Source organism: Melozone crissalis, unplaced genomic scaffold (genome assembly GCF_028551555.1).
Source record: "Melozone crissalis strain CALT ecotype California unplaced genomic scaffold, PUWL_Pcris_2 ptg000153l_1, whole genome shotgun sequence".
Classification (NCBI taxonomy): domain Eukaryota; kingdom Metazoa; phylum Chordata; class Aves; order Passeriformes; family Passerellidae; genus Melozone; species Melozone crissalis.
This window is the reverse complement of record NW_026535924.1, coordinates 183,564-211,443: the sequence shown is the minus strand read 5'-3', so window position 1 is coordinate 211,443 and position 27,880 is coordinate 183,564. Positions and strand designations below refer to the sequence as shown.

General features: G+C 48.7%; 1 protein-coding gene across 1 annotated transcript in view; it reads right to left on the bottom strand.

Annotated features, from left to right (window-relative positions):
* Nucleotides 1-10,165, bottom strand: part of CADM3 (cell adhesion molecule 3) — a 35,838-nt gene extending 25,673 nt beyond the window's left edge. Inside the window, 1 exon segment of the mRNA XM_054293495.1 lies at nt 10,032-10,165. Within this exon segment, the coding sequence (XP_054149470.1) occupies nt 10,032-10,107 (76 nt within the window). The 5' untranslated portion in view covers nt 10,108-10,165.
* Between the last annotated feature and the right edge of the window lie 17,715 nt (nt 10,166-27,880).

Here is a 27,880-nt window from a genome sequence, read left to right as displayed (position 1 = left end):
CCTGGCAGGGAGGGAATTTTGAATTCCTGTGGATCCTTGCAGGAACAGGGTGGGAATTTTTAATTTTTGTGAATCCATGAAGGAATCAGCCCAAGCAGAGAGGGAATTTTGAATTCTCATGGATCCATGCAGGAGCAGGGTGGGAATTTTGAATTCTCATGGATTCTTGCAGGAATCAGTCCTGGCAGAGTGAGAATTTTCAACTTTTGTGGATCCATGAAGGAATCAGTCCTGGCAGGGAGGGAATTCTGAATTCTCATGGATCCATGAAGGAATCAGCCCAAGCAGAGAGGGAATTTTGAACTTTTGTGGATCCAGGCAGGAATCAGCCCTGGAAGGGAGGGAATTTTGAATTCCTGTGGATCCAGGCAGGAACAGGGTGGGAATTTGGAATTCTCATGGATCCAGGCAGGAATCAGCCCTGGAAGGGAGGGAATTTTGAATTTCTGTGTATCCAGGCAGGAACAGTGTGGGAATTTTGATTTCCTGTGGATTCTTGCAGGAATCAGCCCTGGAAGGGAGGGAATTTTGAATTCTCGTGGATCCAGGTAGGAATCAGCCTGGAAGAGAGGGAATTTTCAACTTTTGTGGATCCATGAAAGAACCAGCCCTGGCAGGGAGGGAATTTTGAATTCCTGTGTATCCTTGCAGGAACAGGGTGGGAATTTTGAACTCACAGATCAGCAAACCTCAGACATCTGCTGTGCACATCCCTTTGCAGGCTGATTTTTGCAGGGTGCGAATCCACAGTCTGGAATATCCAGAGCACAAATCCCAGGCAGCTGAGCAGCTCCAGATTTGCCAGGAGAGAGGGAAACCTGCTCCTGTTTGGGTGCATCTGCTCCTGCAGCTCCAGGGCTGGTTCCTTCCCCAGTCCAGTGGCATCCAAATGTCCCTTGGGATCCATCCAGGCTGTCCCCAAAATGCAGATCCAGGCAGGGAGAAGACGCTCAGAGCCAAAGGTGAAGGTGGGAAGGGATCCAGGCAGATCCAGGACAGGGGTTAGGTAAAACGCAGAGTTCTTTTTGGGGTCAGAAAGTTGAAATTTTCAGCATTTAGGACATCCCTGTGTGGTGTCACCTGGCTCTGGGTACAGGCAGGATGAAGGAGCTGCAGAATTCAGGGTGTTCCTGTTCTCCTCACAGGGATAAATCCATGCAGAAACTCCAAAATGGTGCCTCAGTTCCTTCTGGCAGCTCCCACAGGGTGAAGGGATTGATGCCAGGGATGCCAGGGGCTGGCACAGGAATGGAAATATTCCCTAAAAGTGGGAAAAACACAGCCCTGGGTGTGCTCACAGCTCACAGCTGTGAGATCCCGAGGTTCAGGGGGGATCCTGATGTTCCAGCAGGATGGGATCTCATTCCTTGTGACCCCAGTGGCTTCACAGCTTCCCACAAATCCCAAATTTCAGAGGATTTTCCCATAAATGAGCATTTCTGAGAAGGGGAACAGCAAGAGGATGCAGTTTCTCATACTAAACCCCCAAACCCCGAATTTCAGAGGATTTCCTTATAAATGAGCATTTCTGAGAAGGGGCACAACAAGAGAATGCTTCTCACATGAAATATTTTCAACCCAAACCCCAAATTCCAGAGGATTTCCCTGAAAATGAGCATTTCTGGGAAGGGGAACAGCAAGAGGATGCAGTTTCTCATATTAAACCCCCAAACTCCAAATTCCAGAGGATTTCCCTGAAAATGAGCATTTCTGAGAAGGGGAACAGCAAGAGGATGCAGTTTCTCATACTAAACCCCCAAACCCCGAATTTCAGAGGATTTCCCTATAAATGAGCAGCCCCTGATTCCAGGGGACTTCACACTTCCCCACATGAAACCCCCAAATCCCAAATTTCAGAGGATTTTTCCATAAATGAGCATTTCTGAGAAGGGGAACAGCAAGAGGATGCTTCTCACATGAAACATCCTTACCCCAAACCCCAAATTTCAGAGATTTCTCCATAAATGAGCATTCCCTGACTCCAGGAGCTTCACACTTCCCCACATTAAACCCCAAATTCCAGAGAATTTCCCTGTAAATGAGCATTTCTGAGAAGGGGCACAGCAAGAGAATGCAGCTTCACACACATGAAACCCCCAAACCCCAAATTTCAGAGGATTCCCCTATAAATGAGCATTTCTGAGAAGGGGCACAGCAAGAGGATGCTTCCCACATGAAATATCTTCACCCCAAAACCCAAATTTACAGAGGATTTCCCTGTAAATGAGCAGCCCCTGATTACAGGAGCTTCACACTTCCCCACATTAAACCCCAAATTCCAGAGGATTTCCCTATAAATGAGCATCCCTGACTCCGGGAGCTTCACACTTCCCCACATTAAATAAACCGAGTGTCACAGCTCCCTGAGGGACCCCAAAATGAGAGAATTCCCCCCAAATTTCAGGGGCACAAGGCAGGGCGACTCCTGTCACACCCTGAGTGCTGAGAGGGGGCAGAGCAGAGGGAAAATTCCCAGTTCTGGGCCACCACAAATCCCCCTGACAGCATTTCCTGCTATCACAGCTCCCTGAAGGGTCCCAAAATGAGAGAATGCCCCCAAAATCCTGGGGTACAGAGCAGGGTGACCCCTGTGCCAGCACCCACACCCTGAATACTGAGAGGGAGCAGAGCAGAGAAAAAATTCCCAATTCTGTGCCACCACAAATCCCCAAACATCCTGACAGCATTTCCTGTTATCACAGATCCCTGAGGGACCCCAAAATGAGAAAATTCCCCCCAAATTTAAGGGACACAGAGCAGGGTGACCCCTGTGCCAGCACCCACACCCTGAATACTGAGAGGGGGCAGAGCAGAGAAAAAATTCCCAATTCTGTGCCACCACAAATCCCCCTGACAGCATTTCCTGCTATCACAGCTCCCCGAGGGACCCCAAAACGAGAGAATTCCCCCCAAATTTCAGGGGCACAGGGCAGGGTGACCCCTGTGGCAGCAGCCTCCCCCAGTGTGGCAGCCCAGAGCTCAGAACTCCAATTTCTGAGTGGGTTTTTAGCTCCTACCCTAAGGCCAATCTCCAGCATGAGTGTTGCCAAGGGAACCAGCTCGGCGCTCTGACAGTTCTGTTTTAAGGATCTCCCTGCCCAACGAGGTGGCACAGCCCAGCTGGGTGCCCTGGCACGAGGTTTGGTGGCCCTGAAGCCACCTCAGTGCCAGTGTCCTGAAAAATTGTCACCCCAAGCGGCCCAGGATTACCCACACGGGGTTGTGTAAGAGGAGGTTTGGTTTTAATATCCTTATTTTTTCTATTATATTAATTTATTATTTTATATATTTAATTGATTAATAATAATATTAATTTATATATTTACATATTATTTTTATATTTTATATATATTTATATATTATTTTTTATATTTAACATATATTTATATATTTTATATATTATATTAGCTTATTATATTTTATACTTTTAATATAATATAAATAAAAATATATAAAAATATATATAATATACATTATATTATATATTTATATAAATATATAATTTATATATTTTTATATATATAATATATTATCTATATAATATATTATATATAATATATATAATATATATTATATATTATATATATTATATATATTATATCTACTTATATAGTTATATATGAATATATAATATTTATATATTATAAAATATATATTTATATATTATAATACACATAAATATTTATATATGTATGTATATAAATATATAATATATATATAAAAATATGAAATATAATAAATTGATAACTTATAATAATAATAATAAATATATCCTAATAATTTATTTTTAATAACAGAACTGAAGGGTGGGGAAGCCCTGCCAGCTCTGCTCCTCTCCTGGGGGACAGCACAGCCAATGCCTCCTCCTGACCTGCCAAAAATCGAATCCTGGAATGGCCACAGTGGTACAGAACCCACAGACACCCCAACAATCCCAACCTGGACCTGGGCACCTCGTCCAAACTCTCCTGGAGCTCTTTGGGAATGTGAGAATCTCCAGAAACATCTCCCCAGGGTTTGGGGGTCCAGTTCTGGCCACCAGTGCAGACACCCCAAAGCACATCCCAGCTGCGGAACATCTCCCCAGGGTTTGGGGGGTCCCCAGCAAGTCCTGTCCCCCTGAGCAGCCCCCAGCCCGGGGACCTGCTGCTCCCCCTGCCCACCGAGCCCAGCAGTGCCAGAACTCATCCCCCTGCAAATCCCAGCCTGAAAGCAACAGCCTGGAAAAGCTGAGCTTGCCAACAAACAGCGTTTGAGGTGTTGGAGGCTGAGCAAAAACATCTGCAGCTCAAGCACCGCCTGGAGCATCACCCGAGGACGGGGCAGCTCCCGGGACGCTGCAGGGACACAGATCTGCTGTTTCCTACTGGAATATTTACAAATATAACCGGAGGGGACGTGCCTGGGCTTGTCTGGCCCTTGCTGCTGAACCAAATAGGGGCAACTGTGGTGTTTCACCCACAGACATTTTTGGCTGTGGGATTTGTGGTGTTTCACCCACAGACACTTTTGGCTGGCTGGATGTTGGTGTTTCACCCCACAGACACTTTTGGCTGTGGGTGTGTGGTGTTTCACCCCACAGACACTTTTGGCTGGCTGGGTATGTGGTGTTTCACCCCATTTTTGGCTGTTGGGTGTGTGGTGTTTCACCCCACAGACACTTTTGGCTGGCTGGGTGCTGCAGTTGGCACTTGGAGACAATTCCAGGCCTGCAGGAGCTCTGGCGGTGCTGGGATGGAGCTTTCCCCCATAACAGGGGCTGCTCCTCAGGTTTCCCTCTGTGGAGAAGCTTTAAGGGGATGGTGAAGGAAAGGAGTCGGTTCTGATGGAGGGTTTGGATCCAGAGCTTTGTTCTCTGAATGCAGCACCAGCTCCAAGAGAACTCCCTGAGCCCGTGGTTGCTGCTCCTTTGAACCCCAGGGAAGGGGCAGGGAGCCACCAAGCAGGGACAAAGGGACAAAGGACACCTGGATGGCCCAGTGCCCCCCCAGGGGTTTGAATGTGCCAATCACTCCCTGCCCTTCTGGAATTCCAGGAGTGACAGACAGCGCTGGGAGGGGAAAGCAGAAATGATAGATAAACCTGGCAGGGAATTATCAGGGGAGGGACCCGAGGTTCTGAGCTAAACCATGAGATCACAACGCAACAATTTCCCAGCCAAACTCATGGAAATGCTGCTCCTGCCATCCCTGTCACCCACCGGACACCGGGGAGCCGCAGCATCCAGCACTGCCCGCGGTCCCTGCGCCCTCGGCCGCATCCCCGGAATGGTTCCACACATCCCCGCTCTCAGCCTCGCCTTCCCCGCCTCCCTCGGGCTGCCTTTGGGTTGTCTGCCTCGGTGCTGCCCAAATTAAAGTTCCTGCCTCTGCTCCTCATCCTCCTCCCCCCGGGATAGCACCGGGAGGAAGAGGAGCTCTCTGGGAGGAGGATGGAGAATCTCAGCCTCTCACGGGTGGGTGGAGGAGCTGGGGCAGCACACAGAGGTCGCTGCCACCCCTTCCTCCATCACCACCCGATGAAGGCTCTGCTGGTCTCGGCTGATGGTGCCCGGCCAAGAGCAGAGGGGCCAGAACTGGACCAGATGGTTCAAGCTGAGCTGACCCAGTAACTGAGAGGAGGAGGAGGAGGAACAGATCCATCTGACTGTGGGGGTGTCACAGAGCTGGCAGCACCTTCCAGGGCCCACTGAAGAGCCAGAGCAACGAGGACTCCACTCAATCTGTGCACAACCAAGGCTGGAAAAGCAGCTCAGGTGGGGACCAGGCTGGGCAGGGGGTGCCAGGCCAGCCGCTGGCACAGCAGAACAGGCAGAGCCCACCAAGCTCCCAGCTGGCACCGCCACCAAAACCACCTCGGACACACAAATCCAGACCCTGCCCCACTCCTCTCCTGCAGGCACGAGACACCCTGGATTGGCACAGAACGAGGTTAGGAAGCAGGCAAAACAAACAGGAGCAGCTCTGCTGCAGCTCCCTCCATCTGCCTGCGCGGCCGCCGTGCCAGCGCCGGGGACACTCCCCAGATGCCGCCGCCTCCGGTTCCTCCGGCGCTTCCAACACCCCTGGAGAGGTGAGAACGTCAGGCACAGGGGGAAGAGGCAGAATTCTGCAGGCAGGAGACCTCCCAGGCAGGGAATCCTGGGCAAACGGGGCGTTTTTCCCTCCAGAGGAGGGTGGGACCTCGGGATGCTCAGCTCGGGTTCCAGCAGCATCGCCCCATTCCTTTGGGATCTCTCCTGGCAGCAAACAGCACAAGCAGAGGTTTGGCCACGCCAAATCCTACAGCATTGGCAGGCCAGAGGCAGAATTCCTGTCCTGGCAGCGGTGCCAGCACATCCCTCACCGTCTGGGCACCTCCACAGAGCCTGATCCCAGGCTTTGTCCTAAAATCCAGCCTTGCCTGTTGAGCCTAACGCGCTGTGCCAGACAGCTGAGTGGTGGATTCCGTGCTCTCCAGCCTGCACAGGGATGCTCTGCTCCCTCCCCTGGGGCTCAGCACTGATCCCAGCCCTGGAACAGCTCCTTTTCCCCCAGGCAGCTGATCCGAGTCATCCAAAATCAGGCCAAGCAGGTAGTGAGCGATGCAGAGAGGTCGCCCTCCCTTCCTTTCGTGCCTCTCCAGGGCTGTCAGTGCTTCCTCAGCTCTGGAGCCAAGGGCTGCTGCTGGCACAGGCACTGGGAGCATATGGCAGAACCCTAATGGCACTGGGAACGGGGCAATCCATACGTTCCTTGGGGAAAAGCACCCTGGAAAGCAGCAAGGAAAGAATTCTGCTGCTCCAGACAGCGCTGGGCTCTCCCACATTCCAGCAGGACCTGCAGATGTCACCTGTTCAAAGGCTGGGGGTGGTAAAAACCCTGTGGGACCCGATCCCACACAGGCTGGGAGGTTGTAGGGCGTCTCCCCAGGATAGAGGGAGGTTTTCTGGGCTGTCTGTTCAAGCTGAGAGCTCCAGCAGCTCCAGAGAGACAAAACCACGCTGCAGGACAGGGACAGAGCCCTGAACCTGCCTCTCTGCAAACCTCCCCATGTCCTCCAGTGCTCAGGGAAAAACCAGCCCCAAAATCATCTGATTTTGGCCCCATGGTGACCTCCCAGGGCACTGTCCAAACAAAAGGGTTTGGACCTGCAGATGTCACCTGTTCAAAGGCTGCGGGTGGTAAAAACCCCGTGGGACCTCACCCCACACAGGCTGGGGAGGCTGCAGGGCATCTCCCCAGGATAGAGAGAGGTTTTCTGGGTGGCCTGGACAAGCTGAGAGCTCCAGAGAGACAAAACTTGCAGGATAGACACAGAGCCCTGAACCTGCCTCTCTGCAAACCTCCCCATGTCCTAAAGTACCTCAGGGAAAAATCAGCCCCAGATCAACTGGGTTTGGCCCCAGGGTGGCCTCCCAGAGTGTTGTCCAAAAAAAGGGTTTGGACCTGCAGGTGTCACCTGCTTGGAAGCTGGAGGTGACAAAAACCCCATGGGACCTGATCCCACACAGGCTGGGAGGCTGCAGGGCATCTCCCCAGGATAGAGAGAGGTTTTCTGGGTGGCCTGTCCAAGCTGAGAGCTCCAGAGAGACAAAACCACGCTGCAGGACAGGGACAGAGCCCTGAACCTGCCTCTCTGCAAACCTCCCCATGTCCTCCAGTGCTCAGGGAAAAACCAGCCCCAAAATCATCTGGTTTTGGCCCCGTGGTGACCTCCCAGGGCACTGTCCAAACAAAAGGGTTTGGACCTACAGATGTCACCTGTTCAAAGGCTGCGGGTGGTAAAAACCCCGTGGGACCTCACCCCACACAGGCTGGGGAGGCTGCAGGGCATCTCCCCAGGATAGAGAGAGGTTTTCTGGGTGGCCTGGACAAGCTGAGAGCTCCAGAGAGACAAAACTTGCAGGATAGACACAGAGCCCTGAACCTGCCTCTCTGCAAACCTCCCCATGTCCTCCAGTGCTCAGGGAAAAATCAGCCCCAAAATCACCTGGGTTTGACCCCAGGGTGGCCTCCCAGAGTGTTGTCCAAAAAAAGGGTTTGGACCTGCAGGTGTCACCTGCTTGGAAGCTGAAGGTGACAAAAACCCTGTGGGATCCCATCTCACATGGGCTGGGAGGTTGCAGAGCATCTCCCCAGCATAGAGGGAGGTTTTCTGGGTGGTCTGTCCAAGCTGAGAGTTCCAGAGAGACAAAACTCGCAGGACAGGGACAGAGCCCTGAACCTGCCTCTCTGCAAACCTCCTCATGTCCTCCAGTGCCTCAGGGGAAAAAAAACAACCCCAAAGTCAACTGGTTTTGGCCTCCCAGGGCATTGTCCAAACAAAAGGGTTACACAACTCCCGAGTGGAATAACCCTGCAGAGAATGATCCTCACACACAAGGACAACCACGCAGCAGCCCAAACACACCCGAATGTGCCGACAGCAGCACAAACGGCAGCCAAGAGCTCAGACAGGGCCCTCTTGTGCTGGAGCAGGGCCTGGGTGGCTTCCAGGGGTTCCTCCACACCCTGCCATGCTTGTAGCAGAGCCATCCACAGCGCTGGAGGAATGTTCTCCAAGGAGGAGGCTCCATCCCTCCCCAGGACAGGTGCCAGGCAGGGGATGTCACGCTGGGATGGCTCAGGATGAGGCACCAACCATGAAAACACAACAGCTTCTTTCCAAGCATCTCCCATCTCCTCAAGGATTTTATTTTTGGGGTGTGTTTGTCCAGCTCTGCTGGACCCCGGCTCTGGTGGCCAGGGCTGGGCCACAGCAGAGGCCAGCCCAGGAGGAAATCTTGCAGTGTCACCATCCGGGCTGTGTCCTGTCCCAGGACAGCTCTGGATCACGGCCACCTCCCTTCCAGGCATGCTCGGCCATCCCCAGCCCCACGGGCTGAGCATCCCCACACTGGGGCTGTCAGGATGTCCCCACACCCCGGGGCTGAGCATCACCCACACCCAAGTGACTCTTTCGGGTGCCCGTGGGAGGACCGTGGCCAAAACCAGAACAAATCCCGGGATTCGTGGATGGGAACGCAGCCACCAGCCCCCAGAGGCTGTGACAGCAACAGCGATGGGTGCGGGGGAGCCGCGGGGGCTGCGGGCTCAGCCCTTGTCCCCACCGTGTCACCTCCCACCCGCACAGCCCTCGGGACGCTCGGTGCAGCTCCTGATGGAGCGCAGGGATGTGGATGGGGACCGAACCCAGCCCCAGCATCCCCAGAGCACAACACGGCGGGTCCAGCCCAGCCCCCGGCCGGCGGCTGCACCTCCCCACCCAAACACACGCAGCAGCATCGCTCCTGTCACGACAGGCGACTCCCGACACGGCAAACGGAGCCGCCAGCAGCCAGACAGGGATGGCGGGTCCGAGGCACCGGGGCCGCCCCGCAGGGACCCGCAGCGGCGGCGGACGCGGCGCTGCCAGCGGCGAGCCTCGACACAAATCACACCCGCTCCGTGCCTGTCGCGACTGTCGCCGCCGGCGAACCCCTCTTCGTGCGGCGAGCCCCGCTCATCCCGGCGGGACGGGGACCGCCGCCCATCCCGGGGAGGCGGCTCCCACCGGAGGCACCGGGGAGCCGCCCCAGCCGCGGCGCGGATGTCACCGGGCTCCCCCGGGAGCTCCATCCGCCCCTCCGTGTGTCACCGCCGAGCCCCGGCACCCTCACGGCGGGGCGGCTCCGCCGCACCGGGGATTCTCCATCCGCCCCCCCCCCCCCCGCCCTCTCCGCGGGCAGCGCCGGGAGGGGCCGAGCGCCGCCGCCGCCGCCCGCCGGGGCCTGTCTGGAACCTTCCGCCGCGGCCGTGGGGGGACACGACGGGCGGCACCGGCGCCGCCGTGACCTTGAGCCCCGCCGGCCGCCCGGGGAGCCGCACCCGCAGGCGGCGGCGGGGCGGGCCCCGAGGGCCGGGCGGGGCGGGGCGGGCGGTACCTGCCTGACCCACATAACGGCGCCGCCGCCGCCGCTCCCCGCACCTGTCGCTCGCTTCCCCGCATCCCCCGCCATAAGCGGCGGGGATGAGGCGGGAGCTTCGCCCGCTCGCGGTGCCGCCACTCACCGTCGCGGGAGAGGTTTCCCCGGGCGCTGCCGAAGCAGGCGATGAGCAGGAGGATGCCGAGGGTGGGGGGCTGCATGCTGGCGGCGGCGGGAGCCCGCGGGGCCGGCGCGACCGAGCCGCAGCGCGGGCGGCGGGCGCTGCTCTCTCCGCTGCTCCCTCAGCTCTGGAGCCGGCGGTGCGGCAGCGGCGGCGATTAAATAGAGCGCGAGGAAGAGACCATTCGTGCCGGGGTGTGGGGGGGGGAGCGGGGGGGGCCGCGCCGATGCCGCCCCCCTCGGCCCCCGTGTAAACACGCCCGCTCCGGCCGCCGGCCCCCCCCGCGGGCTGGGGCGCGGTGGTGCGCGCCGCATGCGCGGCTCCCCGCGGGAGGCAGGTGCGCGCGGGGCGGCGGCGGCGGCGGCGGCGGCGGCGGCGGGGGGGGACGGCGGGAACGGGGCTGCCCTCAGGGCCCGTGATCCCCTCGGTGCCCGCGATCCCCTCAGTGCCCGTGATCCCTGTGATTCCCTGGGTGCCCGTGATTCCCTCGGTGCCCGTGATCCCCGTGGTCCTCTCCATCCCCTCGGTGCCCAGTGATCCCCGAGGTCCCCTCAGTCCCCCTGATCTCCGTGATCCCCGAGGTCCCCTCCATCCCCTCGGGGCCCGTGATCCTTTCGGTCCTCTCCATCCCCTCAGTCCCCTCGGTCCCCGTGATCCCCTCAGTTCCCGTGGTCCCCTCGGTCCTCTCCATCCCCTCGGTCCCCGTCATCCTCTCCATCCCCTCGGTCCCCGTGATCCCCTCGGTCCCTGTGGCCCCCATCCCACCCCCGATGCCTCAAAGTGTCGTCCCCAGACCGGATCCCCGCCACAGAAACGGGACCGGTCCCACCGCAGGGTCCGCTCTCGGCTGGCGGTGTCCCCGCGATGGGCCCTGTCACTGTCACTGTCACCCGGCTGCGTGGATGGGGCACGGCCCCTTGGCAGGGAGAGGGGCCGGAGCAGAGATGCTCTGCTCAGCAGAGATGAGGGCTGTCACCTGTGCTGGGGTGTCACCTGTGCAAGGGTGCCACTCGTGGTGGGGTGTTGCTCTTAGTGAGGAGTCAGCTGTGCTGGAATGTCACCTGTGTTAGGATGTCACCCTTGGTAGGATGTCACTCTCACTGGGGTGACATCTGTGCTGAGGTGTCACCTGTGCTGGGATGTCACCCAGGTTAGGATACCACCCTTGGTAGAATGTCACCTGTGCTGGGGTGTCGCTCTCACTGGGATGTCACCCATGTTAGGGTGTCACTCTCACTGGGTTGTCACCTATGCTGGGGTGACACCTGTGCTGGAATGTCACCTGTGTTAGGATGTCACCCTTGCTAGGATGTCACTCTCACTGGGGTGACACCTGTCCTGGGGTGTCACTCTCATTGGAATGTCACCCATGTTAGGACGTCACTCTCACTGGGATGTCACCCATGTTAGGACATCACCCATGTTAGGATGTCACCCTTGCTACAGTGTCACATGTGCTGGGATGTCACCTATGATGAGATGTCACTCTCACTGGGATGTCACCCATGTTAGGTTGTCACCCTTGCTAGGGTGTCACTCTCATTGTAGTGTCACCTGTTCTAGGGTGTCACCTGTGCTGAGCTGTCACTCTCACTGAGATGTCACCATGTTAGGATGTCACCCTCCCTGGGATGTCACCCGTTCTGAGGTGACACCTATGCTCACCTGTGTGTCCCAGCCCGTCCCTGTCCCTTGTCCCTGCCGGCCCCACAGCCTCTCCTGGCACTGGCCCCGTTTGGGGCGGGCCCCGCTCTGTGCCAGTCCCCAAAGGTCGCTGCCCACTCCTGGCTGTCCCCTGGCATCTCCCTGGCAACTCCTTTATCCCCCCTCACCCAACCGTGTCTCACCCATCAATTCAACCCCCGAGCTCTGCCATTTCCAGCCCTGGAGGATCTCAGGGCTCTGCCCAAACACCCCCAGCTCCATTCCCGAGGAGAATTAACCCTTTGTGGCACCGTTCCCTCCCCAGCTCGCCACCTGTGGCGCAAAACCCTTTCCTGACCCGGCCGTGGCGTTTTAAAAACTTTCATCCTACTGAACCTAAAAACTCCCTACAAATCCCTTTCCCACAAGCTCCAAGCCCTCCGGAGGAGCTGCTCCGAGGCTCCTGCAGCGGAGCTGTGCCAGGGATGGCTCCGTTAGTCACAATCCCCGTGGGAAGCGCCCGTGGGAGGCACCGACAGCTTGGGCACGGTCCCTGCCCCTCCCCGCGCTGCCTCCCTCCTCCCGGACGTGCAAGTTGCAAATTTGGGGGCAGATTTGAGGTCACAGGAGGCTTTTCCCAGGTTTTTGCTCCTTGTTGAGTCGGAGAAGAGCTCGGGATGCACCCGTGGGAGGCACCGACAGCTTGGGCACCGTCCCTGCCCATCCCTGTGCTGCCTCCAGCTCCGTCCCGGGAGCCCTGGAGGTGACTAAAACTGCAAATTTGGGGTCAGATTTGGGGTCACAGGAGGCTTTTCCCCAGGTTTTTGTCCCTTGTGGAGTCGGAGAAGAGCTCGGGAAGTGCCCGTGGAAGGCAGGAGCAGCTTGGGCACCTTCCCTGCCCATCCCACGCTGCCTCCAGCTCCATCCCAGGATCACTGGAGGTGACTAAAATTGCAAATTTGGGGTCAGATTTGAGGTCACAGGAGGCTTTTCCCAGGTTTTTGTTCCTTGTCCGCTTGGAAAAGGCTCGGGAAGCGCCCATGGGATACAGGAGCAGCTTGGGCACCTTCCCTGCCCACCCCTGTGCTGCCTCCCTCCTCCTGGAGGTGACTAAAATTGCAAATTTGGGGTCAGATTTGAGGTCACAGGAGGCTTTTCCCGGGCTTTTATTCCTTGTCCGCTTGGAGAAGAGCTCGGGATGCACCCGTGGGAGGCACCGACACCTTGGGCACCGTCCCTGCCCATCCCACGCTGCCTCCAGCTCCATCCCGGCAGCAGTTGAGGTGACTAAAACTGCAAATTTGGGGTCACAGGAGGCTTTTCCCAGATTTTCACTCCTTGTCCGCTTGGAGAAGGGCTCAGGAAGCTTTGGGATGTGAGAGCAGCAGAGGGGACCCAAACTCGGCTCCTGGAGCAGGGCGAGGGTCCCGTGGGATGGGGGCGAGCTGGGCCAGCTCTGGGGGGCTCTGGGTGGCTTTGGGGGGCTCTGGGTGGCTTTGGGGGGCTCTGGGGGTCTCCGGGTGGCTTTGGGGGGCTCTGGGGGTCTCCTGGCCTCTCACTCAGCACTGGAGGGGGGGGGGGTTCCCGTGGAAAAGGGAGTTTTGGGGCGGCACTGGCTCTCCTGGTGGTTTTTTTTGGGGATCCCCGAGCATCCCGTGCTCCCCCAGGCTGTGCCACAGCTCCGAGCCCCTCCCGGAGCCCCTCCATGCTGTCCCTTGTCGCTGTCACCCGGCTTTTAACCCTTTCCCTTCCTCCTGCCTTCCCCTGCGTGGGTGCAGCACCCACTCGCCATCACCCGGGCAGGGGAGGAAGAGGAGGGAGGGAGAGGAGGGAGAGGAGGTGTTCAGCGTGCAGCAGGTACCGAGGCGACGCTCGCCACGACGAATCGCTGTGATTCAGCCCCGGAGCATGTGGGAACGAGCCGGGGGAGCCGCAGCGGCTCCGCCGAGGCGTCCCGGAGCTCCCGGTAACCGGAGCTGCCCTGCACGGGGCCGGGCAGGATGGAGCTCCCTCGGCTCCCGTTTGCCGAGCTGCTCTCGGTGTTCGCTGGTTCTGTCACCGGAGTCCAAGCTTTGTCACCTCCTCGCTGTGTGGGAGCTGTGCCAGCCCTCCAGGGCACCCCTCAGACAGGTGGGGAGGGCTGTGCCAGGTGTGGGTGGCACACACACAGCACCCCTGGGCAGGTCTCAGTGCACTCCTGCTGCCACCTGTGACACCATCCCAGCCCCTCAGGGCAAGGATTGACCATCCCGAGGTTCATTTTCCACCCAGACCCAGCTGGAATGTGGAGCTAAAACACTTCCCCAAATCCCTGGGCAGTGCCAGGTGTGATCTTCCCCCTCTGCTCCCCCAAATCTCAAAAATCGTGTTTGTTTGCCCATTCTTTCCTCACAGCTCTGGAGAATTTCCCCTCTGAGCATCTGAATTTAATGATCTCTTGCCTGGCCACCCGTCTCCTGACTTTTAGGATCAGGCCAGAAGCTCCTGCCTTCCCTTTGCAGTCCCTGCTGTCTCAGGGATTGAGGCTGAAAGATGCAATAAATCCTTCCAAATCATCAAACAGGCTCCATAACCCATTTCCTTTTAAACAACCACATTTTGCTGCCACCCCAGGCACGGCTGGCATCTCCCTGGAGGCTCTGCAAAGGCACAGAAATCTCCAGGGAAGCCGTGGGAGATGCTTCCAGCATCCCTGTGAGATCCTCTGGGTGCCCAGAATAATTTCCTTTAACCTCTGTCACTCGCAGGGCCTCGTGTGCTGCTGCTGCTGCTCACTCTGCCACGCTCAGCCCTGTTTGTTTTTGTACCTTGGGCTGATTTTGCTCTTCAAAAAGCCCTTCATTAGCCCCACGCTGGGTTGGAGTGGTTGCTCCTGTCTGGTGGCACTCCTCAGTCCTGGATTCGCCGCTCCACGCTGAGCTGAGCTGAGCTGAGCTGAGCTGAGCTCAGCAGGGGCTGCTCTTCAGCAGCTCCAAATCCCCAAATTCCCAAATTCCACCCAAAACCGAGCCAGGAGGAGGCTCCCTGCTCCTCTCCTTGCTCCGAGGGGTGTGTGGGATGAGCTGTGTCCCTCCCTGGTGGCCTGGGGGCGGTTCCTGTCCCCAATTCCCGTCCTTGTCACCTCATTGTTGGCGTTTTGGTCCCTCTCACCTTGAGCAGGTAGCCAGGAGTTCCCTGGGGGGCAGGGATGTGATTCCATCCAGGAGTGACAATCCCATCTGGGAATGGCAATGCCATCTAAAAATGGCAATTCCATCCAAGAATGGAAATTCCATCCAGGAATGGCAATGCCATCTAAAAATGACAATTCCATCCAGGAATAGCAATTCCATCTGGGAGCGGCAATTCCATCCAGGAATGGAGATTTCATCTAGGAATGGCAATTCCATCTAAAATGACAGTTCCATCCAAGAATGGCAATTCCATCTGGGAATGGCAATTCCATCTAGGAATGGCAATTCCATCTGGGAATGACGATTCTATCTAGGAGTGACAATTCCATCTAAAAATGACAGTTCCATCCAGGAGTGACAATTCCATCCAGGAATGGCAATTCCATCCAGGAATGACAATTCCATCTAGGAATGACAATTCCATCCAGGAATGGCAAGTCCATCTAGTAATCACAATTCCATCTTGGAATGACAATTCCATCCAGGAATGGCAATTCTATCCGGGAATGGCAGTTCTATCTAAAAACGACAATTCCATCCAAAAATGGCAATTCCATCTGGGAGTGACAATTCCATCTAAAAATGGCAATTCCATCCAGGAATGGCGATTCCATCTGGGAATGACGATTCTATCTAGGAGTGAAAATTCCATCTAAAAATGACAGTTCCATCCAGGAGTGACAATTCCATCCAGGAATGGCAATTCCATCCAGGAATGACAATTCCATCCAGGAATGGCAATTCCATCCAGGAATGACAATTCCATCTAGGAATGACAATTCCATCCAGGAATGGCAATTCCATCTAGGAATCACAATTCCATCTTGGAATGACAATTCCATCCAGGAATGGCAATTCTATCCGGGAATGGCAGTTCTATCTAAAAACGACAATTCCATCCAAAAATGGCAATTCCATCTGGGAGTGACAATTCCATCTAAAATGGCAATTCCATCTAAAAATGGCAATTCCATCCAGGAGTGACAATTCCTTCCTGGAATGACAATTCCATCTAGGAATGGCAATTCCATCTGGGAATGACGATTCTATCTAGGAGGGACAATTCCATCTAAAAATGACAGTTCCATCCAGGAGTGACAATTCCATCCAGGAATGGCAATTCCATCCAGGAATGACAATTCCATCTAGGAATGACAATTCCATCCAGGAATGGCAATTCCATCCAGGAATGACAATTCCATCTAGGAATGACAATTCCATCCAGGAACGGCAAGTCCATCTAGTAATCACAATTCCATCTTGGAATGACAATTCCATCCAGGAATGGCAATTCTATCCGGGAATGGCAGTTCTATCTAAAAACGACAATTCCATCCAAAAATGGCAATTCCATCTGGGAGTGACAATTCCATCTAAAAATGGCAATTCCATCCAGGAATGGCAATTCCATCCAGGAATCAGAATTCCATCTAGGAATGGCAATTCCATCCAGGAATGGCAATTCCATCTAGGAATCACAATTCCATCCAGGAATGACAATTCCATCTGGCTTTTTGGCTGCTCACTGGAGCTGCCAGCCACATGTTTTGGTTTTTACGCCACCCTTTTGCCCTCTTTTCTATCAAACCCACTTTTCACCGTGCCAGGCTGGTTTTGGGGCTGGTTCCTGACCAGTGCAGGCTCTTGTGGAATTCCTGAAATTAGAGCTGAGCTGATTTTACAGAATTATTCTGCACAGAAATATCTTGTCCTTGATTTGCTTCTGTTGAGGTTTGGTTGCTCCTCCTGAGTCACGTTGCTGTGAGTCAGGAGCCAGAACCTGATGCTTGTGTATATAAAATATAGAATATATATTATATACAATATACAATATACAATATACTATATACCATATACTATATACTATATACTATATACTATATACTATATTATATATTATATATTATATATTATATATTATATATTATATATTATATATTATATATGTAAAATATAAAAAATATATTATATATTGTATAATATATAAAATACATTCTATATTGTATATATATTATATGTTATATATTATACTATATATTTAATATAAGGTATATTATATAATAGACTATGATGTAATATATAATATTATATATAATAATTTATATTATATTATATTATATTATATTATATTATATTATATTATATTATGATTATTATGTTATTAGAGTTAAATAATGTAATGTAATATAATATAATATAATATAATTTTATATAGTATATTTTTATATATCATATTTATATATTATATTATATATTATTATATTAGAATTATTATATTATTAAAGTTCTACACTAAAAAATTACGGGATTACGAATCAATAAAAATTATAAAATCTAAAATCCTCAGGCACCATTCCATCACCAATTGCCTAAATCAAATTCTTGCAGAGAATTCTCAGATTGCAGAGCAGAATCCCACTCTGGAAATGGGAAAAATCCCACCCTGGGAACAGCTCTGGAGCCTGGTGGAGAAGAATTCAGTGGCAGAGAACTCCAATTAATAATTTATGTATTTAATTATTACAATAATATTAATAATTATTATTAATAATTGTTCTATTATTTCATTAATGTTATTTCATTAGTAATAGTTAATATTATATATATATTTAATATTATATGTATATTTGATATAAGCACATCTAATGTCAAAAGAGAGCCACAAACCAAGGAAAAAAAAAAATCCAGGCCAAAAGAAAATGGGTTTTGAAAAGCTGGCAGGAAAATTAACAGGAAAGAAAAAAAAGATAAATGCAGCAGAACTTTCTCCTTGGTAACTCTCACACTTCAGAGCACAATTCCGAACCTTGTTTAGAGGAACTCCTGGTTATTCCCTGAGTGTGTCCTGAGTGAAATTCTGCTTTAATCCATGGAACATTGACATTTTATAGATCCAGCTTTGCCGTCCTCAGCTCCGAAAATGAGATTTTTTGTTATTCTGGGGAAAACGCCTTGAACAACTGGGTGAAATCTGAGCTTGGAGGAGCTTCTGAGGGGACAGAAAATGAGTTTTAAACACTGAAAATGACAACTGGTGAGGCAGCCAGGCAAAATCCTTGCAGGGAGAAGTAACTTTTGATTTATTCCAGGTAATAAACAGGGCCTGGATCAATATTTCACTATCAAAGACATGTTGTTTTTTATTAATATATCCATTTATACACCGAATTCTGTGGAATTTTGGAGGAAGGGCAGCTCTGCTCCACCCCCTCGTGGCATCACAAACCTCGGCCACATCCCCACCGTGTTCCCACCTCATTTTCCAGCTGGAATTTGGGACCTTTTGGCTCCTTGCTGTTCCCAAAAAGAGCCAGAATGGGGGAATTTTCCATGTGAAGGAGCAGATCCGACACTTTGGGCGAGGCACGGGGGTCATTAATTACAAAAAAACCAAATTATTTCCAGGCTGGCAGCTGGGAGCAGTCCGAGCCTCCCGGGGATTTGCAGCCTCTTAAGCCCAGCTTAAGACTCCACACTTAAAAGGGTCGGTTTGGCTCATTTTTAAGCTCGATTTCACAGCCCGAATTCCTCTCCCAAAAATTAAAAATAAATAGAAAAAGAAAGGTTTGTGTTGGGATTTCACAGGAGTTATCCGTGGGTGGAGCTGAGTCCTGGGAAAATGGGAGTGGGGAGGAGGGAGGAGAGGGGAGAAAGAGAGAGGGAGAGGAGGGATGGAGGGAAAAGAGAGGAGGATGAGGGGTGAGAGAGGAGGATGGGAGAAAAGAGGAGGATGAAGGAAAAGAGGAGGATGAAGGATAGGAGAGGAGGATGAAGGGTGAGAGAAGGAGATGAGAGAAAAGAGAGGAGAATGAAGGGTGAGAGAGGAAGATGAAGGATGGGAGAGGAGGATGAAGGATGAGAGAGGATGAAGGGTGAGAGGGAAGGATTGAGAGAGGAGGGAGGAGAGGAAAGGGAAAGAGAGGGAGAGGAAGGATGGGGGGAAAGAGAGGAGGATGAAGGATGAGAGAGGAAGATGAAGGATGGGAGAGGAGGATGAAGGATGGGAGAGGAGGATGAAGGGTGAGAGAAGGAGATGAGAGAAAAGAGAGGAGGATGAGGGTTGAGAGAGGAGGGAGGAGAGGGGAGAAGGAAAAGAAAAGGGGAAGGGAAAGGAAAACGAAAAGAAAAAGGAAGGGGAAGGGAAAGAAAGAAAATGAAAATGAAAAAAAGGAAAAGGAAAAGGAAAAGGAAAAGGAAAAGGAAAAGGAAAAAGGAAAAAGGAAAAGAGGGAAGGAAAAAGGGAAGGAAACGGGGAAGGAAAAGGAAAAGGAAAAGGAAACGGAAAAGGAAAAGGAAAAGGAAAAAGAGGAAAGGAAAGGGAAGGAAAAGGGGAAGGAAAAGGGAAAAAAGGAAAAGGAAAGGAAAAGAGGCTCCCAGACAAATCCCAAACCCCACCTGGGAGAGAAATCCCTTGCTACCACCAAATCCTGGGGTTTTTAAAAAATTAAATGCTTCAAATGGCTCTTCCCAGCCAATTCCTGGTGCCTGTGCTGTAGCAACACCGATTTTTCCCCTCTTTAATTCTCATTAAATGTCTCCTCCCTGCTCAGTCCCCTGCTCAGTGTGCGCCTCTGCTCTTGAGATCCTCCTTTTTCTCCTTGCCTGCCCTTCCCTCACAACATCCACTGGGATATTAATATTCCAGACAGAAATTTTCCCAACCAGCCTCTTCTGCCAATTAAATCTGAATTTTGCTTTGTGGGTAGAATTCGAGCTGCTCCTGTTTGCTCTGATTTTAATGTTTGTACACACGGGTTTCTGGCCATTAAAGCCTCGTCCACGCCTGTCCTTGTCCTCCCACGAACCAGGAATGGTGAAAATCCACCCTGGAATCAGGAGGGTTTCTTGCCTGCCTTGGGGTTTTCAGAGCCGGCTTCTCTGGTGGCTAAAATCCTATTAATTTCCAGCCTGTGCTCCTTGTTTTTATTTAAAAAAAAAAAAATATATATAAAATATTTTATATTTTATTTAATATAATAAATATTTGGGATTGTTTTGGGGTTGGTGTGACAAGGGACACTGCTGGACCCTGAACTGGATATTGGGAATGGGAAAAGCTGGAGCTCCAGGATTTGGGATAATTTTGGGATTGGTGGGACTGGGGACACAGTTGGACCCCATAATTGGCACATGGATGGAATGAGGAGAGCAGGAGCTTCCGGATTTGGGATTGGTGTGACAAGGGACACTGCTGGACCCCATAATTGACAAATTGCTGGAATGGGGAGAGCAGGAGCTCCAGGATTTGGGATCATTTTGGGATTGGTGGGACAAGGGACATTGCTAGACCCCATAATTGGCACATGCTTGGAACAGGGACAGCTGGAACTCCAGGAATTGGGGTTTTTTTGGGATTGGTGGGACAAGGGACACTGCTGGACCCCATAATTGACACATGGTTGGAATGGGGAGAGCAGGAGCTCCAGGATTTGGGATTGTTTTGGGATTGGTGGGACAAGGGGCACTGCTGGACCCCAAACTAGACATTGGGAATGGGGAGAGCAGGAGCTCCAGGATTTGGGATTATTTTGGGATTGTTTTGGGATTGTTTTGGGATTGGTTTTGGATTGGTGTGACAAAAGGCACTGCTGGACCCTGCACTGGGTACCCTGCTCCAAACTGGGCTGGGAAGAGAGTCCAGGAAATGAGAACGGCCTGAGGCAGGGAGGACATGGAAGGGGTGAAATCAGAGCGAGATCCTGAGCCAAGAGGAAGTGAAATGCCTCAGAAACATTCAATTGAGCAATTTGGGAATGAGTCACGGAATCGCGGAATCGCAGAATCCCGGAATGGTTTGGGCTGGGAGGACCTTCAGGATCATCCATGGGGACGCCTTCCATGACCTCCAAAGCCCCCATCCAGCCTGGTCCTGGCTCCTTGCAGGGATCCAGGCGTGGAAACCCAGGAAATTCCTCAGGCTGCCCTGGAGGCCTCAGAGCCCTTGGCACAGAGCCCCAGACCCCTGGGACTGTGATTTAGCCCTTGGAAAAAACAATTACCAACATTATATCAAGAATTACAAGCCACAAAAGTTTAAGTAGAATGATAGTGAATTTATCACGGGGTGAAAAAGTAGAATTTTGGGGTTTTTAGAATGGGGGTTCAGGGGGCAAGATGGAAGAATCTGGGTGTGTCGAGCCTTTCTCCTTCTCCTTCTTGGCCTCCATCTTCTGGGTGATATTGGCACTTTTGGATTGGTTTAAGGCAGAAACTCACTGTCTAACACAGGTGATAGGTATTGGGAAGTTATTGTAAATATTATACACGTAGTTTTTAGTATAAAAAGATAACACCGCCCTGAGGGTGGCCAGAGTGCCTCTGTCTGACCTGCTGAGCAAACCTCGGCTGGACAGGAGAAATAATTTTATAGATAAGGAACAATAAACAACCTTGAGACCGAGAAATTAAGAGCTCTGACTCCTTCTTCGACCACCAGGCTGGGAAAAGAGATTTTCTAACGCATCTCAGGGTCCCTCTGAGCAGCAGAAGTCCCAAGATCCAGGAGCGGCCACAGCTTCTCTGGGCACCCTCCTGGAGATGCCTGAGGGTTGGAACCCAAGAAATCCCTCTGGCTGCCCTGGATGGCTCAAACCCCTGCCCAGGGGGCTCAGAGCCCTTGGCACAGAGCCCCAGACCCCTGGGACTGTGATTTAGCCCTTGGAAAAAACAATTACCAACATTATATCAAGAATTACAAGCCACAAAAGTTTAAGCAGAATGATAGTGAATTTATCACGGGGTGAAAAAGTAGAATTTTGGGGTTTTTAGCATGGGGCAAGATGGAAGAATCTGGGTGCGTCGAGCCTTTCTCCTTCTCCTTCTTGGCCTCCATCTTCTGGGTGATGTTGGCACTTTTGGATTGGTTTAAGGCAGAAACTCACTGTCTAACACAGGTGATATTGAGAGGAAGGGTGGATTTGTCTTTCCAAACTACCTCTGGGTCTGCTGGTAGATAAAACCAGCACTGGGAGATAAAAGAAACCATGGGAAGGGTTCCACTGATTGATGAATGGAAAAAGATGTTTGCTTTTACAAGTAAACTTTAGGTTTGCTGATAAATGAAATTGGACATTGAAAGATGAAAGAAACGACGGGGAAGAAAAACCCCTGAATTCCGTAAAAATTAAAAATGGAAAGGGAGGGTTGTACATTAGAGGGGAATCTTTGGTATCAGGTGTTCTGGGAACACGTGGCTCCTTTTTCGGGTTTATTTTGCCCAGGAAAAGGTACCCGGACTGTCCATAACTCTTTGTTTCTGTTGTCTTATATTGTCCTAATTCGAATTGTCCAAATTATTATTACTCTAATTATATTGCTATTTTTATTACCATTTTATTCTATGAAATTTTAATTTTTTTTTTTAAAATGATTGGTGTTTTTCACAGTCACAGGGCTCGGAAAAAAAAAAGATTTTCTGACAATCTGAAATTTTTAAAATTGTTTTGCCCAGAAAAACATAACTGGACTGTCCATAACTCGTTGTTTCTATTGTCTTATATTGTCTAATCCAGATTGTCCAAATTGTTATTATTCTAATTATATTGCTATTTTTATAACCATTTTATTACTATGAATTTTTAAATTTTTTTTAAAAGTGATTGGTGTTTTTCACAGTTTCAGGGCTGGGAAAAAAAAGACTTTTTGACACCTCGGGGGTCATGTCAAGCACAGAAACCCGAGACCTGAGCAGAGATGGAGCTTTGGTTCCCTGAGTTTTCCCAGGTTTGGAAATAAGGAAGGAGCAGCCTTGGCACGGGGGTCAGCCGAGGACAGCGAGGCTGTGCCAGCCTGGGAGGAGGCCAAAAAAGCAGCTGGGCACTTTGGGTGGAAGGAGAAATAACGCAGCAAGGGCCATTAAACCTGCAAGATTCCATCCTGGGCCTGGGGAGTTCCCCGGGACACGGGGCAGGGATTTGGTCACGCCCTGACACCCCCAAAACTCCCGGACTCGTTGGGGAAAAAAAATGGAATTATTAAAGGAGATTATTAAAGGAACTTTGTGCGGATCTGTTTTCTCAGCTATGCTGGCGTGTTGCTTTCTCCTGCTCAAAGAGCTGGAGCAGCAGATTCGCTTCCTCAGTGAGGAGGATGCTGCTTTTGGAGTTATTCCACAAGCGAGGAGCATCTGATGCTCCATCAGTGGTGATAATGAGGCGTTCTCACTTTGAATTGCAAACGGAGCTGGGAGCTGTTCCGGGGAACTCCCTGCAGGAATTAGGGATGGGAGATTGTGGGATTTCATTTTTTATTTTGACTTAGAGATGGGATAATTGAGAGGTGTTTTAAAATTGTATTCCGTTTTTCGTTTTATGAGAAGGGGGGGACAATATAGATTTGTGCTATTATAATGAGAAGTTAAATGTTTTAAAATGTACCTATTTAATTAATTTATTTATTTATACTCTATACATTAGGTGTTATAATTATACTATATATATATTATATAATATATACTATATATACACTATATAATATATACTATATATATACTATGTAATATATACTATATATATACTATACAATATATGCTATATATATTCACTATATACTATATATATTTATATAATTATATGCTATACTATATAGTATACATCCGTATTATAATTATATACTATATATAGTAGTTTTTATATAGTTATTGTAATTAGAAGTTTTATAATTAGAAGTTTAATGTTTTAAATTTATTTATTTATTTAATTAATTTATTTACACACTATACATTAGAGGTTATAATTATACTATATATATACACTATATATAGTATATATGTACTATATATATACTATATAATATATACTATATATATTCACTATATACTATACTATATAGTATATAATTATACTATAGATGTTATAATTTATGTTATTATAATTAGAAGTTTAATGTTTTTAAATTTATTTATTTATACACTATACATTAGATGTTATAATTATACTATATATATACTATATAATATATACTATATGTATACTATATAATATATGCTATTTAGTATATACTATATATATTCACTATATACTATATATATTTATATAATTATATACAATAATATATTGTATACATCTATATTATAATTATATACTATATATAGTAGCTTTTATATAGTTATTATAATTAGAAGTTTTATAATTAGAAGTTTAATGTTTTAAAATTTATTTATTTTATTTATTTATTTATTTATACACTATACATTAGAGGTTATAATTATACTACATAAATACGCTATATATATACTATATATGTACTATATATACTATATAATATATCCTATATATATTCACTATATACTATACTATATAGTATATAATTATACTATAGATGTTATAATTTATGTTATTATAATTAGAAGTTTAATGTTTTTAAATTTATTTATTTTATTTATTTATTTATTTATACACTATACATTAGATGTTAGAATTATACTATATATATACTATATAATATATACTATATATATACACTATATATTCACTATATACTATACTATATAGTATATAATTATAGTATAGATGTTATAATTTATGTTATTATAATTAGAAGCTGACTATTTTTATATATTTATTTATTTATTATAATCCACCATAAGTGGTTTTTTTATCAGCTTTAGCTACACTATGCTGTAAAAGCTTTTTGTAACTCCCTGCAGGGATTACAGGGTGCCTCATCAGGGACGGGAGATTGCGGGATTTAATTTTTTATTTTGACTTAGAGATGGGGTAATGGAGAGGTGTTTTAAAAAGATTTTATTCTATTTTTCTTTTTATGAGAAGGGGGAGAAAATATAGATTTTATAATTGACATTATTATAATTAGAAGTTAACTATTTATTTATTTATTTATACACTGTATGCTAGATGTTATAATTATGCTATATATGTACTATAAATTTATACACTATATACTATACGACATACTACATAATTATAGTATAGATGTTATAATTGACATTATTAAAATTAGAAGTGAACTATTTTAATTTTTTTTTTTTTATAATACACTACATGAATAATAATAATAGTGACAATGACAATGATAATAGTAATAATAATAGTAATAGTAACAATAGTAACAATAGTAATAGTAGTTGTAGTAGTAGTAGTAGTAATAATAATAGCAATAATAGCAATAATAGCAATAATAGCAATAATAGCAATAATAATAATAATAATAATAATAATAATAATAATAATGATAATAAGTCATGTTTATACCAAGTGTTTCTTGGTTTATCAGCTTTAGCCCAGCTGGAATCCAAGGAGGGTTTTCCCTCTCAGCTCCAGCAGGATGGGGCTTGAGCTGAGCTCTTCCTGCTCCTCTCATCCTCAGTGTCCCCACACTGGAATTTCACACATTAACCCTGCCCTGGTGAGGTTTTTCCCCACGTTCAGGACAAATTCCTGCTCTGCTGGACATCCCATCCTCATCCAGGGACACCAAATCATCCTCATCCCCCCAAAAAAATGAGCTTTGGGCTTCACCTTCCCCCTGGAGCTGCTCGTTAGCAAATATGGAAAGGAGTGAAAATCGGGCAGAAATTCTCCTCTGCATCACAGACTCTTAACCAGCCTTTAACTCCAATTCCTGCTCTGAGCTGAGCATTAAATGGCTCCAAATGGAGCTGGTGGGAAAACACGACCTCATTAAGTCTGTGCCCCATCCATCAGAGGCTGGAGGCAAACAGAGCACGCAGAGAGGGGACTTGGAGCAGGGAAAAGAGGCAAACACAGCACAGGTTGTCATCCCCATCAGGTATTCCCCATCCTCACCCCGCGTGGGATTCCCTGGGAAACAACAAAAATGGAGGTATTTTTTTTTTTTTAATTAAATTGAAAAAGAGGCTCAGACTAAAAATATTGAATTTTTTTTTTTTTATTCCAGAGGCAGCGAGATTAAACATCTCCTAAATTATACATCCATGGGGCTCATTACAGACACATCAGGGAGCTGCTGGCTGGCTGGAAAAACCTGACAGGGAGAGCTGCTCCAGCTGGTGTGCAGTAAAAACCCACCAAGTGCATAAAAACCCAGCCAAGCTGATGTTCAACCCCTCAGGGTGGAACTCTGCTCCTTCTCCTGTCCAACCTCGGCAGCCTCAGTGAGGGATTGAAATCCAGGAGACTTTGCTGATACAGCAGTGAGACATCCCTGGGCAGGGAAAAAATTCCTGTGTCTGGGAGCTTGATTCATGTTTGGGTCATTGGTTCCTGTTTGAATCGTTCATTTTTGTTTGGATCCTTGTTTGGTGTTTGGATCCTCAGTTTGTGTTTGGATTCTTGATTTGTGTTTGGATCCTTGATTCTTGTTTGGATCCTTGTTTGGATTTTTGATTCTTGTTTGGATCCTTGAAACGTGTTTGGATTCTTGATTTGTGCTTGGATCCTCAATTCTTGTTTGGATCCTTTTTTGTGTTGGATCCTTGTTTGTGTTTGGATCCTTGATTCTTGTTTGGATCCTTGTTTGCATTTTTGGATTTTTGATTTTTCTTTGGATTCTTGATTTGTGCTTGGATCCTCAATTCTTCTTTGGATCCTTTTTTGTGTTGGATCCTTGTTTGTGTTTGAATCCTTGATGGTGTTTGGATCCTTGATTTGTGTCTGGATCCTTTTTTATGTTGGGTCCTTTTTTGCGCTTGGATCCTTGATTTGTATTTGGATCCTCAATTCATGTTTGGATCCTCGATTTTTTTTTTTTTTTTAGATCCTTGATTTGTGTTTGGATCCTCAAATTGTGTCTGGATCCTTTTTTGTGTTTGGATCCTTGCTTGGTGTTTGGATCCTTGATTTGTGTTTTTATCCTTGTTTGTGTTTGGCTCCTCAATTTGTGTTTGGATCCTTGATTTGTGTTTGGATCCTAGATTTGTGCTTGGATCCTCAATTCTTGTTTGGATCCTGTTTTGTGTTGGATCCTTTTTTGTGTTTGGATCCTTGCTTGGTGTTTGGATCCTCAATTTTTGTTTGGATCCTTGGTTGTGTTTGGGTCCTCAATTTGTATTTTGATCCTTGTTTGTGCTTGGATCTTCAATTCCTGTTTAGATCCTCAATTTTTGTTTGGATCCTTGTTTGTGTTTGGATCCTTGTTTGCATTTGGATCCTCAAATTGTGTTTGGATCCTTGATTTCTGTTTGGACCCTTGATTCACTTTTGTATCCTTGGTTTATGTTTGGATTCTTGACCTGTTTTTGTATCCTTGGTTTATGTTTTGATTATTGAATGTTTGCATTCTCGATTTGTTTTTGTATCCTTGGTTTATGTTTGGATCCTTGATTCATTTTTGGATTCCTGTTCTGACCCTGCCACCCCAGAGCTCAAAGCACAACCAAATTCCATGGGGAAATCCTCAATTTCTGGCCCAAAATGTCCTTTTGGGAATCCCCTGGTGGTGGGGGACAGCTCCACAGCACTCTTTGTCTGCAGGAATTATAGGGGATTATGGATTTATTTGTTCCTGCCAGGAATAATGGGAATGGCAGCCCTGGCACTCCCACATGGGAGCTGCTTCCTCAGAGAGGACAGCCAGGCACTGGAACTGATATTCCTGCCTGGAATTTTAAAAGCAGCAGGAAGATGGATGGAAGATGGAATATTTTCTCCTGCTCCAGTGAGGAATCAGGATGGGAAGTGGAGATGATGGAAACAGAATTATGGGATCACTGAGGCTGGAAAATCAGTCCCAGAATATCCAGTCCCAGCTGTGCCCCATCCCCAGAGCTTGTCCCCAGAGCTCCAGGTGCCACCTCCAGGGATGGGCACTCCAAACCCCCCTGGGCAGCTCCAACGCCTTAAAACCCTTCCTAGGAAGACATTTTTCCTAAAATCTGATCTAAATCTTTCCTTCTTTTCCTGTCCCTGTTCCCTGGAGCAGAGCCCGACTTTCCCTGGCTGTGCCCTCCTGTCAGGAGCTGTGCAGAGCCACAAGGTCCCTCCTGAGCCTCCTTTGCTCCCTTCCCAGCTCCTTCAAAAATTCCCAGCTCCTCAGGAATTCCCAGCTCCCTCAGGG